Here is a 20,950-nt window from a genome sequence, read left to right on the forward strand (position 1 = left end):
ACCCTGATACCAGGCAAAGACAAACCAAAAAAAGAAAACTACAGGCCAATATCACTGATGAACATAGTTGCAAAAATCCTCAACAAAACTTTAGCAAACAGAATTCAGTAACACATCAAAAAGCTCATACACCATGATCAAGCTGGGTTTATTCCAGGGATGCAAGGATTCTTCAATATACTCAAATCAATCAATGTGATATACCATATTAACAAATTGAAAGATAAAAATTATATGATAATCTCAATAGATGCAGAAAAAGCCTTTGACAAAATTCAGCACCCATTTATGATTAAAACTCTTCAAAAAATGGACATAGAAGGAACTTATCTCAACATAGTAAAGGCCATAAATAATGAGCCTACAGCAAACGTTATTCTCAATGGTGAAAAACTAAAAGCATTCCCCCTAAGATCAGAAACAAGACAAGGGTGTCCATTTTCACCACTATTATTCAACATAGTTCTGGAAGTGCTAGCTACAAGCAATCAGAGAAGAAAAAGAAAAAAAAGAATCCAGATCAGAAAAGAAGTAAAGCTCTCACTGTTTGCAGATGGCATGATACTGTACAAAGAAAACCCTAAAGATAGTATCAGAAAATTACTAGAGCTCATCAGTGAATTTAGGAAAGTTGCAGGATACAAAATCAATACATAGAAATCACTTGCAATTCTATATACTAACAATGAAAAATCAGAAAGAGAAATTAAGGAAATCAATCCCATTCACCATCGCAACAAAAAAAGTAAATATTTAGGAATAAACCTACCTAAGGAGACAAAAGAACTGTACACAGAATATTATGACACCAATGAAAGAAATCAAAGATGACATAAACAGATGGAGAGATATTCCATGTTCCCGGGTAAGGAGAATCAATATTGTAAAAATGACTATACTGCCAAATGCAATCTACAGATTCAATGAGATCCCTATCAAATTACCAATGGCTTTTTTCACAGAACTAGAACAAAAAATTTCACAATTCATATGGAAACACAAAAGAACCCGAATAGCCAAAGCAGTCTTGAGAAAGAAGAATGGAGTGGAGGAATCAACCTTCCTGACTTCGGATTATACTACAAAGCTACAGACATCAAGATAGTATGGTACTGGCACAAAAACAGAAATATAGACCAATGGAACAAGATAGAAAACCCAGAAATAAACCCATGCACCTATGGGTACCTTATTTTTGACAAAGGAGGCAAGAATATACCATGGGGCAAAGACAGCCTCTTCAATAAATGGTGCTGGGAAAACTGGACAGCTACATGTAAAAAAATGAAATTAGAACACTTCCTAATACCATACACAAAGATAAACTCAAAATGGATTAAAGACCTAAATGTAAGACCAGAAATTATAAAACTCTTAGAGGAAAACATAGGGAGAACACTTGATGACATAAATCAAAGCAAGATCCTCTATGACCCACATCCTAGAGTAATGGAAATAAAAACAAAAGTAAACAAGTGGGACCTGATTAAACTTAAAAGTTTTTGCACAGCAAAGGAAGCTTTTATAAGCAAGATGAAAAAACAACCCTCAGAATGGGAGAAAATAATAGCAAATGAAACATCTGACAAAGGATTAACTTCCAAAGTATACAAGCAGCTCATACAACTCAATACCAGAAAAACAAACAACCCAATCAAAAAGTGGAAAAAGATCTAAACAGACATTTCTCCAAAGAAGATATACAGATGGCTAACAAACACATGAAAAGATGCTCAACATCATTCATTATTAGAGAAATGCAAATCAAAACTACAATAAGATATCACCTCACACCAGTCAGAATGGCCATCATCAAAAAGTCTACAAACAATAAATTCTGGAGAGTGTGTGGAGAAAAGGAAATGCTCTGGCACTGCTGGTGGGAATGTAAAAACAGCCACTATGGAAGATGGCATGGAAATTCCTTAAATAACTAGGAATAAAACCACAATATGACCCAGCAATCCTACTCCTAGGCATATACCCCGAGGAAATCAAAATTGAAAGAGACATGTGTATCCCATTGTTCACTGCAGCACTATTTACAATAGCTAGAACATGAAAGCATCTAGATGTCCATTGACAGATGAATGGATAAAGAAGTTGTGGTACATATACACAATGGAATTTACTCAGCCATAAAAAGGAACACATTTGAGTCAGTTCTAATGAGGTGGATGAACCTAGAACCCATATGCAGAGTGAAGCGAATCAGAAAGAGAAAGAGAATTACCGTCTTCTAACGCATATATACAGAATCTAGAAAAATGGTACTGAAGAATTTATTTACAGGGAAACAAGGGAGAAACAGACATAGAGAATAGACTTATGGACATGGGGAGAGGGAAGGAGAGGGTGAGATGTATGGAAAGAGTAATATGGAAACTTACATTGCCATATGTAAAATAGATAGCTGTGAATTTGCTGTATGGCTCAGGAAACTCAAACAGGGGCTCTATATCAACCTAGAGGGGTGGGATGGGGAGGGAGATGGGTGGGGGGGTTCAAAAGGGAGGGGATATTTGTAGACCTATGGCTGATTCATGTTGAGATTTGACAGAAAACAGCAAAATTCTATAAAGCAATTATCCTTCAATAAAAAATAAATTAATTTTAAAAAAAGACTGTGATTTTAGTAAACTGGAAGAGGATTTTCTGGCTTATCAGTGTAGTATCTAAAATTGCTGCTGCTGAGAACAAGCTAAGAGGAGGAGGAACAGGAAGAGGAAAAAGAAGAATCTTTTCTATTCTGAGCACCTCTTAAAACCTAATGACATAATCTCTGTCATCACTCCTGTTTTACAGATGAGAAAAATGCACATAGTTGAGGTAACTTGCTGCAGAGGACCTGAGAATGTGCCCCACAGACCTCCAAGTACAGGCAATGTAATAAAATAAGGGTCCAAGCTCTCGGCTCTGAATTCCTCCAGTGTGTGTGCTCTGAGGCCATCCTTCCCACAGACTGCTCCCAGCCAAGTTTTGCGGGTGGCAGGGATAAGGCCATCCCTTCCTAGGAGACTCTGGACTTTTCTGATGCTTGACTTTTGCTCAAGGACTCCCTGATGACCTTGCCAAATCATCCTTAGATTGCAGAGTGGTCTCATCCACCCAACCTTCCCTCTCCTTCACTTAGGGTGAGTCTAGCATTGAGTCCAAAGGCTCCCTCCCCATTTTCTCTCATGTAACAGTTTCCCTGATAGAAATCTTAAATCTCATCTTGGCATCTAGCTCTAAGAAGATACAGACTCACACACTTGCCATAGTCACACAAGTAGTAAATGGCAGAGCAGAATTCAAACTCAGCACTGTCTGAATAAGAATTTAACTATTTTATGTTGTTTCTGTTTGCCCTCAGAAATGGAATTCTGCTATCTTCATCAATCCCACTATTCAGTTTTAAAATAAAATAACAGAACAATACAATAAAAAACAAAATAATACCTATCTTAGCTTGAGCTGCTATGATAAAAATATCATAGATTGGAAGGCTTATAAACAGAGAAATTCATTTCTCACAGTTCTGGAGGCTATTAAGTACAAGATCTGGGTGCCATCCAATTCAGTGTCTGGTGAGAACCTGCCACCTGGCTCACAATTGCCCATTTTCATTTGTATCTACATGACAGAAGAGGAAGGCAGCTCTCCTGGGTCTTGTTTATAAGGGCACTAATCCCACTAATGAGGGCTCCATCCTTCAGACCTACTCACTGACCAAAGACGTCCAGCCTCCTAAAACCATCACTCTGGAGGTTAGGATTCCAAAAATTGAAGTTAGAGGGGCACAAACATTCAGTCTGTAGCAACAATAACAACAAAAAAACCCTTATCATTAAGTAGCATCTAGAGAAATCCTGCTAACTTGAGATTGTCATTGCCAAAACAAACCATAGGTTATGCACTACTCATCTGTGTAGTACATATATTGTACTATCTATACTATAGATACAGATAACTGAAGCCCAGAAATTGAGCTATTGTTCCAGCAGAACTCCAAATAGAACCCAACTTTCTGACTTCTAGTTATCTCCCCTTAAAAGCAAAACTTTGATTGCTTTAGAAATCCAAGACTTCCAGTAAGAGTTTTATAGCACTTTAAAATGCAACAAGGCAAATAAGCCTAAAGTTACTCTCACCTGGCAATGATATCATAGAAATGCATTTTGCTTTCCCTCTCTTTGCCCAAAGCTTTCAGGAGATTGGTGAAAGTGCCTTCTTCTTGCAACTCTTCCATAGTTTCTGTAATTACATCACTGAAAAATTGCCTGTAAGGAGAAACAAAAAAGATGAATCAGTAAGATGTATTTCCCATATTCACAAAAGGCTACAGAAATCACACAAGTTAAGACCCAGAAGGACCATCATAACTAAATTTGAATTATTATTGGAAGGCAGAAATAGTTTAGTATTAGAAAATCTACTAATGGAAATCATCACATTAATAAGGACAAAAGGAGAAAAAAGCCAAATGATCATCACATCATTTCAAAACAAACAACAACTCTTAGCAAAAAGAGAAACTCCTTAACCAGAAAAAGTTTACATACTGAGGACTAACGGACCTGGAATGTACAGCATGATATTGTGTATGCAACATTTAAGAACATGTAAAACCATGAACGTGAAAGTGAAAGTTAGTCAGTCATGTCCGACTCTTTGTGACCCCATGGACTGTAGCCCAGCAGGCTCCTCTGTCCATGGAATTCTCCAGGCAAGAATACTGGAGTGGGTTGCCATTTTCCTTCTCCAGGGGATCTTCCTGAACCAGGGATCAAACCCAGGTCTCCCGCATTGCAGGTAGACTCTTTACCATCTGAGCCACCTATATGTATCGTTTAAATAAAATACTTACCTACCTAATAAAAGTATCACAACATATACAAGAGAACAATAAACAACAAATTCAGAAGAAATATTTGGGGGAAGGGTCAGCGGACTAGAATCAGAGGCTTCAATTGTACCTGACAAATTTGAAAAAAAAAACTCTTAAAGCTATCATGTAAAATGTTAAGATTTAGTGGTTATATACATAAGGATTAATGATTTTGTTCTTCACATTTTTCTGCATTGTTGAAATATTTCATAATTTTGAAAAAGTTAAATCATTTAAAAATTTTTGTATGAAGAGCTAATACAACACATTTTAGAGATGAGTGAATCCAGACTCAGGAAGATTAAATGCCTTCCTTGCCCAAGTTCACAGAACTAATTTGAAAAAGAGATAGAACTATTTAATTCAGACTCTTGACTCATAGCCCATTGAGTATTCTCTCCTAGGGAGAGAATTTTAAATACTGTTATTTAATGTTTTGATATAGAATCAGCAAGAAGTATACTTACTGTTTTACATAATTATTACCAATAGTTCACACAAAATATTCAATAACTATATTGAGAAAATAAATACGATGAAGTCACATCAATTGAAAAACTATGATCCCACACACTGAGAATGAAAGGACATTAACTAGCAGCTTATAAATAGGACACCATCTTTAAGGGATGCAAATGTGAAATCAGATTATTTCTAATAAGAGATGATACCCTTCTGGTGAGGGTCTAAAGCAGGGGTCAGCAAGTTTTTCTGTAATTGGACAAATAGTAAATGTTTTTGGTTTCGCATGACATAAATTCCCTGTTGAAACTACTCTCCCGTGAAAGCAGTCATAGACAATATATAAAATGGGTGATGCTGTATTCCAGTAAAATTTATTTTCAAAAACAGACTACAGGTTGGATTTGGCTAGTGGCCCTGGGTAATTGCTATAAACCCTTATTTACCAAAAGTTACTATCATAAGGTTATACTTTCTTTTAAACTTAACAGGATTCTTTGTCAGCAAGCCAGTTGACAATGAAAAACTGAGCAATAAGACAATGGAAATTGAGACTGCTTAAGAAATCCTCAGGATTAAAAGTTTAAAATTTGACTACTTTGATAGTATCTATCTCTTACTAGAGAATAAAGCATCACAATAGCCACCAATCTCTGCCAAGCACTTGGCTGATAACTCCCTCCAAAGTTATCATTATTCTCATTTTTAAAAACTGTAAACAAAGGTTCAATAACTTGCCCAACCATATAGCCACCATATTAATACTTTTAACTGTACCACACTTCCCCCTAGATAGCCCTTGGCTAATTCTGTTATCTGCAGTCACTTGGATATAATGACCAATCCATTAAGAGAAGACAGCAGTCAGCCACCCCTGTACTCACTCTTCATCCATCCAGAAATACATTATTACATTTCCAAATGTGCTCTCCTTCCTTACCTATCAATCTGAATTTTCTTCAGTGTCTCTGTATTCATTATGGTCTGCCTTGTGGGCTTTTTGAAGATAAGATCTTGCACTTTGTTAAACTGGCCTCCTTGTCTGATTTCTGGCAACTTGGGTTCTTCTTTATGTACCAACGAACTGGATATTTTTGAGGGTTCTGATACCAGTGGAACTTTTCCTGAGCTTCTTCCTTCTGAATGCATTTCTTTGTTATTCTTCTAAAAACAATAAATGATGTTTCATGTTAAGACAGATTTTTAAAACAAAAAGAAACAATGCTATATGAGGGCCTATTCCTACATTTTAAACCTCTTGTAATATCAGTACCAGAAAATAATCCTCTTCTTCAGCCACATTAAACTGCATGCTCTGTCTTCCTGCCTTTATACATTCCCACTCTCTGTCATTCCCCAAACTGGTAAACTTTAAGACAGTTCTCTGCGAAACATCTCTATTAGCAGACATTTACCATTTGTAATTATTTGTATAAATATCTCCATTAAATTATAAATTCCATGAAGAGAGGGACAGTGTCTTACAGATCTTGGTGCACCTCAAATTCTTTTTGGAACAAGATAATATTAAATAAATGTGGCCATCTTTATAATCCCATTGTTTAGAACAATGTCCAGGGTACAGCAAAGACTCAAATGTTCACTGAACATGTGAATCTGAAATATAGTCATCCCTTGGTAACTGTGGAGGACTGGTCTGATCCACCACCACACCCCCACCCCAGCCCTCAAGAAGACCAAACTCCACAGATTCTGAAGTCCTTTATGTAAAATGGCATAGTATTTGTATATAACCTGTGTACATTCTCATATACTTTTTTTTTCTCTCATATACTTTAAATCATCTCTGCTGCTGCTGCTAAGTCACTTCAGTTGTGTCCAACTCTGTGCGACCCCATAGACAGCAGCCCACCAGGCTCCCCCATCCCTGGGATTCTCCAGGCAAGAACACTGGAGTGGGTTAAATCATCTCTAGATGACCCATAATACTAAAACAATGTAAATACTATGTATATAGCTGCCAGCACACAGCAAATTCAAGTTATGCTTTTGGGAACATACTGGAATTTTTTTCTGAATATTTATGATCTATGGTTGCTTGAATCTGCAGATGTGGAACCCACAGATATGGAGGGCCCACTGTATAAAGAATTAAAAGAGAATCATACCAAAGAGTAGGAGCTGATAGTGTATTTAGTGCTGCGGTATAGATTTCGAAGTTCATGTGGGGAAAAGCCAAAAAAAATTATTTTTCAGACCCAAACTTGAATAGTAAGAGGTAAGCATTACCATCTTTCAACTGGGACAGGATACATCTTTCAATTGATGATTCCTATTTAATCTGTGGCTAAAACCTTGAGCCAATGGGAAACCATATAACATAGTGGTTATGCAGTTCATATGGGACTCTGAAACCAGACTTCCTTGTTTAAATCCTGACCCTGTTACTAAACCACATTGACTTTAGACAACTATTTAATATCTCTACGCCTCCATTTTCCCATTGATAAAATAGGGATAATAATAGTACTTGCCATCCTGCAGTTACTGATGAAAGAAAAAAAGAAAGGAAAGGAGGAGAAAAAGAAAGAAAAAGGGCATTTAGAACACTACACAGAACCATGTAAGTTCAACATTTGATATGATTACTTAAATTCTTGTGCTGATCCTATGCACAGGAGAATTTTATTTGCATAAAAGCCTAGGTCTTCCTTAGCTAAAGTTCAATTAGATTAGTTTTTTAAAAAAACTATCAATAAAGATTAATAAACACAGACTCAACAGCCTTTTTCCTTTATCAACAGCAGGCAAAGAGATGCAGATCTGAGAAAAACAAACATACCCAAGTACAAAACAAAATGCTACCTTAAATAAGAATTAAATTTAAAAATACTCCTTTAAATTAAAATTGATATGACTGACTACAAAGAGAACAGAAACCATAGAACTCCAACAATTAAATTGACACTTAGCTATGCATAAAGAAAGCTTTAAGTATGCAGATGGTTTTACTCTAGATTTTCTAAACTAGGGAGGGAATGGGAAATGTAAGGTCTGGAAAGTTTGTTTTTTCTGATCGCCCTAACCATCATTCCTCTACATTTGTGCTCGGGCATCTGGAAAAGGAAGCAAATGTGTCAAATGACCTGATGGACAGATTACTAGAAATAAATATGAGTTTTTAGAAGAGAACTTAAAGGAACTAGCTAAATATTCTGGCCCATTCACCTCCTTGTATGGGAGGGTGTTAGATCCTAAGGGAAAAAATAAGAACACTATTCCCGGCAAGGGAGCTCTTTCCAAAGTTCAGATCAATTACTCCCACTTCTTTTAGAACTTAGTACATTAGTATGTTTTTCATCATTCCATTCCATTATTCTTTAGCTATAAAAATGGTTGTGGAAGAGGGATAATGCTAACTAAACTTTCATTGCAGTGTTGTTACTGTAAAGCTCAACAACATGAAGCTTTTAAAGAAAGAAAACATCTACATTAGTACTAAGGTTTTTAATATTTATCTTATGCAGGGTAATGGTACTATAAAAATTTATGAGTTAGAACAACTATAATACTATAAAATGAAAAATTATTTTAAGAGTCACATTTTTAAAAGTTATATAACTAACATATTCTGAAAGGGGCTTTTAAGCTCTATTAATCAGAATAAGAGTACAAACCTTTACTATTTATATTTCTATAAAATCATAAGCAGGGCCTCTCTCTGTTACGTCAGAAAATTCTGTGGGTGAAGATCACAAACCAGAATAAAACTGGAGAAGTTTTCTTCTTTTATGTACTGGAATGGTGACCACTACTGAATGTTGTTTATAAATTTGTGTTTTTCTTTCTCTCTTGAGTTTCTATGAGGGAAAATTACCCTTTTTAAAGCCTGACAGTAAATATCATTGGGAAAACTTTATCTTGTTAACTGAAGATATTTAGTGAGGTTAGTGTCTCTTCTGTACCACTTGTTAACAAACAATTTAAGAATTATACTCATTTTAAGCGCACTGAAAGGTTTAGTTCTTGGGTTTCCAGATGTCCTCACTTTTCATAAATTAATAAGGAAACTGATTTGTTGTAAAATTCCTATAACACCCATTAATGTTTTAAAATCACCCTAAAACTCGTGGAATATTAGTATTAGAAGGGCTCATTTCATTAAAACTCCACCACAATTCATAAATGAGAAAACTAAGACTGAGAAAGTGAAATGAATTGCTTACTGCACAATTCAACCATAATGATCCTGTAACTTCAAATCCACTTTTAAAACTCTAATAAGTTTTGTGAATCTAGTTTATACATATAGCAGTAGTAATAATAACAATAATAATTATAAAATTGTAAGGGGCAATTAAAGGAAAATTTAATTTTCTAGTCACAGTAAATATGGACTTCTTTTCTATTAGACATGAAAATTAATTTACCCTCTCATTTTTATAGCAAGTTGCATTTATCACAGAATCACAAATAATATATTCTTTACAAATTATATAATTTTGTTAAACTTAATAAATATGTATTTTTACTTAAAAATTGTTTATGGTTTAAGGGCTTAAGAATTTATGAAAGATTTTGCTCACTACTAAGTTGAGTTTTTTGATAACAGTGGTGATTTGAGGGAGGAATCCGTAGCATCATTGAAAATGTAATGGCTAATGCAATAATGTGGCTGGCTATTCAGAAAAGCAGATTGCAACATATTTAGCAATGACAAAATCATTTTAGATGAAAGCAATGTTGACAGGGTCCAGTTGAAATTCCTCCCCCTTGGTGTTCAGTTAGCTTTTTTTTCTTTTCTCCAGGCAAGAATACTGGAGGGGGTTGCCATTTCCTTCTCCAGGGGAACCTTCCCAACCCAGGGATTGAACCCAGGTTGCCTGCATCGCAGGCAGATTCTTTACCACTGAGCCACCAGGGAAGCCCCTCAGTTAGCTTTTGTGCTGTTGTACTTAATTGCTCAGTCTGATTCTTTGTGACCCCATGGACTAGCCCGCCAGGCTCCTCTGTCCATGGGGATTCTCTAGGCAAGAATACTGGAGTGGGTTGCCAGCTGACAAATACCAATACAAGACAAATAAGACAACACAATTATTTATCTCCTCAGTATATATATTGTATTTATACTGACTTATCTATAGACTTTTTAGAATAATGCCAATATATCATGAGAAAAGGATATTTTGTGAGATGTATCTGAGCTATGTCTATTTCACTCCATTAACTGAGAGTATATATCTCAGATCATTACTGTAGCCCTTTACCTGACTAGAAGGTGCAATTTCCCAAGTTAAATTGAATGGCATAGGTACTGAAAATGAGGGAGAAATAAAGAGAAAGCAAAAATTAAGTAATGGTGAATGTATATACCATGCTGATGTTTTGTCTTTTTTCATACTGAAATGGCATGATATAGTTTAGAATGGAGAGCTGGTCTATGGTGTCCTCCAGAACTGCAGAGATCCTCAGCACGTCTAGAATGGGGAGTGGCTTCATGATTTCTGGCCTGATTTCTTTGACTGCTTCTTTGGCTGTTTCCTCCTTTTCTTCTACAGCAGTATTAGGTGGTTCTCCTGTCACTGACACCGTCACTTCAGAAGGCCAAGCTTCTGGAGGAAGATTTGAGGCTTCCAGTTGACCTCTAAAGAAAGAAGAAAGGAAAAAATAAGTCAGCAATCAAATGTTTAAAATGACTTAAATCCAAAAACACAGGCAGCATGTAGATGGGTTCCTGTAAAGTCCATTTTGCCATATACTCAAGAGAATGAACCAAAGTACTTTGCAGATGATTCTGCTTAATAACCCCCAGTAATATTCTGACTTCCCAAAGAAAAGCAACTTACTGTTTATTAAGGATGGGTAGCCCCTGCTATTTGACTATGCTTAACCAATTTGAACTTCAGCCAGATAAACTTTTTTTCTAGCAACATTTTCAGATGCTAATCAAAATTGTCTCATGGTTATGTTAACTGAAAGCTCAGCCTCTCTGTACACCAGGTGCCAAATCAAATCCTGGAGACAGAGTTTGGGGTGGAGAAAAGGATAGCTAGCTTTATTGCTTTGCCAGGCAAAGAGGAACCTAAAACTAAGTTCTGTCTCAAACAACAATGGAGAGTCCCAACCCTAGAGAATTTGATGAGGGTCAAAGGTGGGGTCTCTAACAAGATTAGAGTGAGGGAAGCTTGCACTTCCTTAATCTCATTTTAGGTGGTGGGTCTTCTAATCTTGATGAGCTTCTCTGGTCTCTTTCATCTTACCTCTGGTGATTTTTGGCTGCTTCTCCCTTGATTGGGCTTCCCTGATAGCTTAGTTGGCAAAGAATCCACCTGCAATGCGGGAGACCTGGGTTCCATCCCTGATTTGAGAAGGTCCCCTGGGGAAGGGATAGGCTACCCACTCCAGTATTCTTGGGCTTCCCTTGTGCTCAGCTGGTAAAGAATCCGCCTGCAATGCGGGAGACCTTGGTTCCATCCCTGGTTTGGGAAGGTCCCCTGGAGAAGGGAAAGGCTATCCACTCCAGTATTCTAGCCTGGAGAATTCCATGGACTGTATAGTCCATGGGGTTGCAAAGAGTCGGACACGACTGGGCAACTTTTCATTTTCACTTTCCCTTGATTAGCTTCCCAGGTGGCTCTAGTGGTAAAGAACCCATGTGCCAATGCAGGAGGCCTAAGAGGTGCTGGTTCGATCCCTGGGTAGGGAAGATCCCCTGGAAAAGGAAATGGCACCCCACTCCAGTATTCTTGTCTGGAGAATCCCCATGGATAGAGGAGCCTGGCAGGCTACAGTCCATGGGGTCTCAAAGAGTCAGACATGACTGAGGTGACTTAGCACGTACACCCTTGATTAGCAACTGTTCAAATCTGCCCTTTGGAACTCATGGAAAGTTATAATGCTGGAGTCTTGCCTACAAGAAATGGGAGACAGAAAGGCCTCCATGCCTGGGAGCCCTACAGGGCCCTGCTCCGTTTCAGTTCACAAAACGTGGAATGTAGTAGCCATTCTCAAGGTGGCCCATACGAGTCTCACCTTCTTATACTCATGCCCTTCTGTGATCTCCCCACACTGAATAGGACTAACCTATATAACCAAAAGGATATCGTGGCTTCCAAGGCTAGGTGATTTTGAGACATTAGTTTCTCTATCATTTTCTCAAACCTCTCACTCTGTGGGAATCCAGATGCCTTGTCATGAGGATGCTCCAGAAGCCCTATGAAAAGTCTCATGAGAGTGAGGAACTAAGGCCTCTCGACAAAAGACAGCATCAACTTGCCAACTCTGTAAACGAGCCATCTTGGAGTGGATACCCTAGCCCCAGTCAAGTCTTCAGATGACTGCAGCCCTGACCAACTTCGACTTATAAGAAACCCCAAAACAGAACCACCCCACTAAGCTGTTCCTCAATTCTTGACCCATATAACCAAGCTACTCCCAAATTCCTAACCTTCAGAAACTCTGTGAAATAATAAACATTTATATTTTAAGTCACTAAGTTTTGGAGTAATTTGTTACACAGCTAGGGTAAATAATACACAGAAATTTAATATAAGTCATTATATATATATATACAATAAAATGGAATTTGGAACATACTCTTCCATTCTTCTTGAGTTAGTTTTAATTTCCTTGGTACATTATAATCTCACGGACATGCAATCACCTAAAGTGGGAAAAAACATTGAGATTAGTTTAAGGGAGTGTTGAATGACATTTATCTATATAAACTGTGACATTAACAACAACAAGTGAAGTTGCTCAGTCATGTCTGACTCTTTGTGACCCCATGAACTGTAGCCCACCAGGCTCCTCCATCCATGGAATTTTCTAGGCAAGAATACTGGAGTGGATTGCCATTTCCTTCTCCAGGGGATCTTCCCAACCCAGGGATCGAAGCTGGGTCTCCTGCATTGCAGGCAGATGGTTTACCCTCTGAACCACCAGGGAATCGGAAAAAGAAGTACAAGAGCTGTGGCTTATCCCCTCTAGCTTTGCATAGCAGTCTCAGAGATGGAAGAAACATTGCCATCAAATGGCAGAGGTCTATTTAGTAGCCAGCTTAATTACTGGCAGATAAATCCAATCTTCGTGTTTCTTAAGGCAAATTAATGCCAATGTAGGGCTTCCCTGGTGGCTCAGCAGTAAAGAATCTGACTGCAACACAGGAGATATGGGTTTGATCTCTGGGTCAGAAAGATCCCCTACAGAGGGAAATGGCAACACATTCCAGAATTCTTGCCTGAGATATCCCATGGACAGAGAAGCCTGGTAGGCTACAGTCCACATGGACACAACTTAGCAACTCAAACACCAAGACCAATGTCTAATATGTCTTTTGTATGTTTTTAAATTATATTCTGAGTATTAAATGGTAATCTTCATATACAACAGATTTACTTTTCTGTTATTCTGATTACTAAAATATTTGATGGTTCCATTCCCCTGATCTGCTAGATTAACAGAATTTATTGCATCCAGAAAAACAATTGCCATTATACCTGGAAAAACTATTTATCATGAAAATAAGTTTAATACTGCTATCAATATGTTACCCTTCCTCAGTAAAGGAAAGTCCTTTCTGGTTAAATAAGCTTTACAATGAGAACAGACTATGGAGAATTTTGCCATATACAGAGCAAAGAGTGAATAGTAAGTTTCCAGTGTGATCTTGTCTACAATAAAGTGATCCTTAGGAGGGTGGTACAAGTATGTCCCATGCAACAAACATTTTATATGAAAAACTGAAAGAATATTCCAGATGTTTAAGCTGGTTTTAGAAAAGGCAGAGGAACCAGAGATCAAACTGCCAACATCCGCTGGATCATTGCAAAAGCAAGAGAGTTCCAGAAAAACATCTATTTCTGCTTTATAGACTATGCCAAAGCCTTTGACTGTGTGGATCACAATAAACTGTGGAAAATTCTGAAAGTGATGGGAATACCAGACCACCTGACCTGCCCCTTGAGAAACCTGTATGCAGGTCAGGAAGCAAATTAGAACTGGACATGGAACAACAGACTGGTTCCAAATAGGAAAAGGAGTATGTCAAGGCTGTATATTGTCACGCTGCTCATTTACTTATATGCAGAGTACATCATGAGAAACGCTGGGCTGGAAGAAGCACAAGCTGGAATCAAGATTGGTGAGAGAAATATCAATAACCTTAGATATGCAGATGACACCACCCTTAGGGCGGAAAGTGAAGAAGAACTAAAGAGCCTCTTGATGAAAGTGAAAGAGGAGAGTGAAAAAGTTGGCTCAACATTCAGAAAACTAGGATCATGGCATCTGGTCCCATCACTTGACGGCAAATAGATGGGGAAGCAGTAGAAACAGTCCCTAACTTTATTTTTTGGGGCTCCAAAATCACTGCAGATGGTGATTACAGCCATGAAATTAAAAGACGCTTACTCCTTGAAAGGAAAGTTATGACCAACCTAGACAGCATATTCAAAAGCCGAGACATTGTTTTGTCAGCAAAGGTCCATCTAGTCAAGGCTATGGTTTTTCCAGTAGTCATGTATGGATGTGAGAGTTGGACTGTGAAGAAAGCTGAGCGCCAAAGAATTGATGCTTTTGATCGGTGGTGTTGGAGAAGACTCTTGAGAGTCCCTTGAACTGCAAGGAGATCCAACCAGTCCATCCTAAAGGAGATCAGTCCTGGGTGTTCATTGGAAGGACTGATGTTGAAGCTGAAACTCCAGTACTTTGACCACCTGATGCAAAGAGCTGACTCATTGGAAAAGACTCTGATGCTGGGAAAGACTGAGGGCAGGAGGAGAAGAGGACAACAGAGGATGAAATGGTTGGATGGCATCACAGACTCGATGGACATGAGTTTGGGTGGACTCCGGGAGTTGGTGGACAGGGAGTCCTGGCGCGCTGCGGTTCATGGGGTCGCAAGGAGTCAGACATGACTGAGTGACTGTCTGAACTGAAAGAATCTTTACATAAACTGGAAAAAAAAAGATATTCCAAACTAGCTAAATTTTCCAGTACAAGGGCAGACTTAGAAGCAAGTAATATGGTGTTAAGATTTTGTTCTTTTGCTGCGTTGTTCTTTATTTTTCCATTTTTTAGGCCTGGGGCATCAGTAAGTATGCCTCACCTAAGTAATATAGGCCTATGCTTATGAAGAATCCAGTGCTTTCAAGTTCTGCCTGCTCATTCCTCAACACTAGAAACTCAGGAGTCCTTTCTGCTTCCTCCTGCATCCTGTAATCAGCATTCCCCCAATTCAAATCATCACCAGGTTCTGTGGATTTTACTTCAATTTCTATCTCCAACCCTGGATCGGAGAGATCCCCTGGAGGAGGGAATGGCAACCCATTCCAGTATTCTTGCCTAGAGAACCCCATAGACAGAGGAGCCTCGCGCGTTACAGTCCATAGGGTTGCAAAGAGTCGAACACGACTGAACAGGGACGCAGAAAGGGAGAAGAGGGCTTCCCAGGTGGCGCTGGTTGTAAAGAACCCGCCGGCCAATGCAGGAGATGCGGGTAAGCTCCTTGGGTGGGGAAGATCCCTGGAGGAGAGCATGGCAACCCACTCCAGTATTCTTGCCTAGAGAATCCCATGGACAGAGAGCCTGGCGGAGGACGGTGCGTAGAGTCACAAATAGACGCGACTGAGTACACGTGCACGCAAAGGGGTAGGAAAGGTATAGAGAAGTAAGAGCTTCTCCTCCTGCTTTCCTGCTCGCGGGGTTTCTCTTCCAGGCTAGGATCCGAGAGCTTACGTTTGCCCTACTCCTAAGTGGTAAGAAGGAAAAATACCCCCTTGTTGGCAAATCAGTTCTGGGGTACTCCAAGCGTAGGTCGTCCTTCCCTCTGGCTTCACTTTGCCAACTACACCCTCTGATGCCGTCGGAACTAAGCTAAGGTGTTTCTATGGCAAAGGACAGCTTCGGAGGACCTTTTCTTCTCTTTTAGGTGGCTACCATTTTGCCTCCCTGTATTCCAAAAATAATACATTTTGCAGCTTACAAAGATAAAAGGACTTAGGTAAAGAATTGTACAGGTGATTTTGAACGTGGTTTATTTCAGTCAGAAGGCGATTTCTGAGGCTTACTTTTTAGGCGGTCGCGGAAGTTACCTAAACGGGGGCGGGGCAGAGATGTGTTTACCCACAAGGCCACGCGGCGGGTCCTCGCCGGTCTCTTTCAGCCATCTTGGACCCTGTGAAGGTGTGTGGAGTTCCTGCAGCTGAGCTTTGGGAGCAAATAAGTGGGGTAGGCTCGGCTATATCCCTCGGACGAGGCACTGGTGCGACTCCGAGGCTCTACCAGCTAACGATCTCTGTGGTTTCCAGCAACAGGGAGGACAGGATGGAGGAGATATGGGACTGATGGTGCTGGTACACTGACCTCCGAGAATGGGCGCTCCGGTAACCCCAGTTGCTTCCGGGCCCTAGCGGAGTAAAATACAAAATAGATGCATTTTGTCTGGCAACAGCAGCACCTCTAGGCAGGGTTCTTTGTCCATTTACTGCCACCTCAAACCTTTTTTTTTTGCATGTTTACTATGTCTTCCCTTAGGTTTTCTTTCCTGTTCAGTGTGTAAAAGTGGTGTTCTCTGTGTTCTTCTCTGGCTTCTTGACCTTCATTTTTTCCCAGTGATCGTAGCATAAATTTTCTTAAGACTTAATTTTGGTGTTTCTAGGAGTTATGTCTTGTAGTGTAGAATCTTTAGTTTTTATCTTCATTTTGGCGTTTGCTTACTGATCCAGCATTCTTTGAGTTTGGGATGCTGTTCCACAGGAAGCTAGTAAGTGGGAAACGGGCGTTGCAGTGTTTTAAACTGATTATTTTTGTTTTAAGGCCTGCTGGGAACGGGACTTCTAAAACGACAAATATGTCTGGAAGGTATGTGTTTTAAATATCATTGCTTTGTACTTACAGTGTACTTGTTTATTAGGCATGATCGTAAATGTGATTTTAAGTCTGGTGGGGAAAAAAAGATTAGATGTTTGGTATAGGTAATTTAGGTGGGGGTCATCACAAGTCAAACCATACCTGTTACTTGTTGAAGTTAAATGAGATCTTTTAACAGCTTAGAATTAACAATGTATTTTGTCTTAGGCTGTGGTCCAAGGCCATTTTTGCTGGCTATAAACGGGGTCTACGGAACCAAAGGGAACACACTGCTCTCCTGAAGATTGAAGGTGTATATGCTCGAGATGAAACTGAATTCTATCTAGGCAAGAGATGTGCTTATGTGTACAAAGCAAAGAAGTAAGTTTATAGTATACTTTCTGGAGTTTTTACTTGATTTGTCTCATTTTAAGTTGGTAAAGTAATTGATACTGTTGTGGTTTTTACTTTGGGATTGTAAGCAACTTTAGGGTAGTGTTGGATGTAGATGTCTACTGCGCTTAGAAAAATTACAGCTGTTAATTGTTTCAAAGGAGGGGTCAGCTTCTTATAATATGATTTTAAGGTTTTGTAGAGCATTTTTCATGTACTCTAATTCATTTTGTTGATCTCTTGAGGTTATATTTTTTATGGATGCTTAAAGATATTCTCTCTCTCAAGTATTGGTTCTTAAACCCATTCCAACTCAGTTAAACTTCTGGGATAGAGGCTGAGGGAGAGGTGGAAGAAATGGGTGGACTGTTGTTTTTTAATTGTTTTAAAAAAGATCTTTGGGGAATGCTTTCATCTCCCTCAGCCCCTTTTCTTGCTGCAACCAGAAAGATCCTTTGAGATTTTTAATTATAAATCAAATCATCTATACTTTTGCTGAAGCTCCAGGCTGGTCCCCGTCTCATATGGTTAAAAGCTGAAGTCATTAAGGAGCTTCTAAGACGTTATGCATTTAGGGCTCCCCGTGTTTTCTCTTAACCCAGCTAAGATTCATCTTGGTTATATTTTGCCTTCCCCCAAGCCAGGGACACAGCCTCCCGTTCTTTAACACAAGCTGTTCCCTTACCTTCCAGTCATTTTTTTCAAGCATTAGCTTTTTAGTAAGGCCTTCCTTGGCTGTTTACAATTAAAAACAAGTTTCTCTCCCTGTACTCAGATTTTTTGTCCCCTCTTTCATCTACCCCCTGCCTTTCCACTCTTACAGCTATTAGCATTAATTTCTCAAGTGAATTAAGTGGTTAATGGGGTTGAGGGCCACTGATCTAGAAGTCACCTTGATTTTGCACCACTATTTTGGTCCTGTGGGTTCTCATGCCTTTTTTATTTTTAATCGTTTGAAAATCAGCAACACAGTAACTCCTGGTGGAAAACCTAACAAAACCAGAGTAATCTGGGGAAAGATAACTCGAGCTCATGGAAACAGTGGCATGGTTCGTGCCAAATTCCGAAGTAACCTTCCTGCTAAGGCCATTGGACACAGAATCCGTGTGGTAAGTACATTGTTAACAGTGTGGAACCTTGTGGAATCAAACTAAGCGCAACGAGTTCGGCTTGGACCACTAAGGACTATTGTGATAATAAAATGTCACCAATAGTTCAGGCTGTAAAATTAGCGGCTACTGTGAAATGTATTATGGAATATTTTCTTGGCATTATATGAAAAGCGAAGGCAAAGGGTTCAAATAGATTGTGCCTAGATTTCAGGTAATTGCTAAAGCTTCCTGGAAGTGGTGGGGAATAGCATTTGACCCTTGAACAACACAGGGGTTAGGGGCTAGTGGGAAATCTACTTACAACTTTGCAGTTGGCATCTGCATCTTTGGATTCAGTCAACTTCAGATTGTGTATGTATTTACCGAAAAAAGTCTGCGTATAAGTGGACGCGTGCAGTTCAAACTGGGTTGTTCAAGGGTCAGCTATTTAAATGAACAGTTTTCTGGCAAATGTATTGGGCTCTGAAGTAATTGCTAGAAAATTAAAAATCAGTATACCTTTTCCTGGCATAATTCTTTTTTCTTTTTTGACATAATTCTTAATACTTCCCATCTCTTCATCATGACAGTCTTGAAATGGGTTTTAAGGCTAACAGATGCTCACATCCCAAGGCTTCAGCCAAAACCTTTAACTCCAGATTCTGTGGTTTTTCTAACAGGATAGCCCCTGTTTTCTTTATTTAGGATGCATTTTTAATAGACAGGGCTACATCTTTGGGGACACAGGGCACTACTGAACCCTGCTGAGCAGTTGAAATTTTTATCAGAACAGGTTTTTACTGTTAATGCGTGTGAGTGAAGTCTCTTCGGTCATGTCCAAACGCGACCTCATGGACTGAAGCCCTCCAGAGTCCTCTGTCCATGGGATTTCTCAGACAAGGATACTGGAGTGGGCCATGCCCTTCTCCAGGGTATCTTTCTGACTTGTCTCCCGCACTGGCAAGCAGATGCTTTACCACTACCACCACCTGGGAAGCCCCCATATTGTTAGAGGAGACAAAATTAAATGGACTCTGTGTTCCCAGTACTGATTCTTAGTCAGTGAATATTCAGAAACTGAAGGCTATAAACATTAGTTCCCTTCCCTTGAGGGTATGAGTCGCTGGGTGCCTCTCAGAGAGATAGGTAATGGGATGAGAGCTGTATTTATGTTGTGGTATTCAGTAATTCTTGTATATAACATGCACCTTGTGTTCTTTTCCCCTCCAGATGCTGTACCCTTCGAGGATTTAAACTTCTTGAAAATAAATAAAAGTGTGGATTTGTCCTGTTGTGCTTTTGTTAAATGGCTTAAAAAATCCTTTGTCCTGAATACATTCATTTGCTAAGTCCTAAAATGGTGGTGGTTATCAGGCATAAACAGAGTACACAGGAGCCTAGAGAACATGACTATAGGAGGGTTTTGATGAGGATGGATGTATCTTGTGTCTTAATACAAGACCTTAAATGGTAGGGGGAAGATTACAAGTGATTTTTAGTTGGAAACAGTGGAAAGGAGTATCTTGGAAGGTTTCTAGTGATGGAGCACTGGAACCTAGCCTATGGAAACATTTTTTAATTTGGCATCACTGTGTGGCTTATGGGTTTTCTCTGTCCCCCAACCAGTGATCAAACCTAGGCCCTTGGCAGTGAGACTGCAGGGTACTAACCACTACTCAGCCAGGGAAGTTGCTTTAGCCAGTATTGATATATATGTATAACTTTTCCAGATTTCCACATCAAATGGATCTATAATTCTTCCTGTTTCAATTCTGGCACTGTGGTGTTGGTAGCTGTCTCCCTCATTACACTGAAATAACCTTGTTTTGACCTAAAGTACCTTGTAATAGCATGCACTTTGATACAGATTGGTTGGGAAACTTGGGAATTAAAAATGGTAGATGGGAGAAATTTGCGGAATATATTGATGGTATTTGGCGGCTTATTTGAACAAACATGGGTGAGGTATATTTGGGATTTGTGACTGGACAAAGCATTGCAGTATTTATATAACATTTGGTTGGGAATAATACGTAACTTGAAAGTGCCTCCAAAATGCCATAAACCTTAGAAGAAAATCTTAGTAGAGGGTGGTCAGGATTGCCTGGACAGTGTTGCTTTCTTTGGCTCCATGTCTTAATATAGTAAAGTGCAGGATTGAGATGTTTTGGCATAATATAATGGGAGTTTGACAAACTGAGCCCCTTTTGACTTAAAATTGTGGGCTTCTCTAAGAGCTCTTAAAAATGAGTAACACATAGCAGTTCTACATTTCACTTAGTTTATTGGGGGCCCTGAAGCCAAAATTGTTGGAAGAGTCAGG

At 39.1% G+C, this 20,950-nt stretch overlaps 2 protein-coding genes across 7 annotated transcripts in view; one reads left to right on the top strand and one right to left on the bottom strand.

The window, feature by feature from the left end:
• IQCG (IQ motif containing G) overlaps nucleotides 1–20,950 on the bottom strand; it is a 51,981-nt gene that overhangs the window by 27,911 nt on the left and 3,120 nt on the right. Inside the window, exons 1-5 of one of the 4 annotated variants that reach the window (XM_043875273.1) lie at nucleotides 16,068–16,180; nucleotides 12,890–12,956; nucleotides 10,667–10,937; nucleotides 6,273–6,493; nucleotides 4,134–4,262 (exon numbers count right to left, since the gene is read on the bottom strand). In XM_043875273.1, coding sequence (XP_043731208.1) covers nucleotides 4,134–4,262; nucleotides 6,273–6,493; nucleotides 10,667–10,937; nucleotides 12,890–12,897 — 629 coding nt within the window. In that variant the 5' untranslated portion in view covers nucleotides 12,898–12,956; nucleotides 16,068–16,180. Of the gene's footprint in view, nucleotides 1–4,133; nucleotides 4,263–6,272; nucleotides 6,497–10,666; nucleotides 10,938–12,889; nucleotides 12,957–16,030; nucleotides 16,181–20,950 lie in introns of those variants that run through there. The other 3 variants (XM_043875270.1, XM_043875272.1, XM_043875271.1) reach the window with 3 other exon arrangements.
• RPL35A (ribosomal protein L35a) lies at nucleotides 16,417–19,920 on the top strand. 3 transcript variants are annotated; one of them, XM_043875274.1, is made up of 5 exons: nucleotides 16,417–16,477; nucleotides 17,111–17,155; nucleotides 17,372–17,524; nucleotides 18,501–18,645; nucleotides 19,858–19,920. In XM_043875274.1, the coding sequence occupies exons 2-5, from the start codon at nucleotides 17,145–17,147 to the stop codon at nucleotides 19,879–19,881; spliced, it is 333 nt and encodes a 110-aa protein (XP_043731209.1). In that variant the 5' UTR covers nucleotides 16,417–16,477; nucleotides 17,111–17,144; the 3' UTR covers nucleotides 19,882–19,920. The 3 variants fall into 3 exon arrangements, with proteins under 3 accessions (XP_043731209.1, XP_043731212.1, XP_043731210.1); XM_043875277.1 differs by having other exon boundaries at nucleotides 16,444–16,522; XM_043875275.1 differs by lacking the exon at nucleotides 16,417–16,477 and adding an exon at nucleotides 16,480–16,677.

Source organism: Cervus elaphus, chromosome 19 (genome assembly GCF_910594005.1).
Source record: "Cervus elaphus chromosome 19, mCerEla1.1, whole genome shotgun sequence".
NCBI lineage: Eukaryota > Metazoa > Chordata > Mammalia > Artiodactyla > Cervidae > Cervus > Cervus elaphus.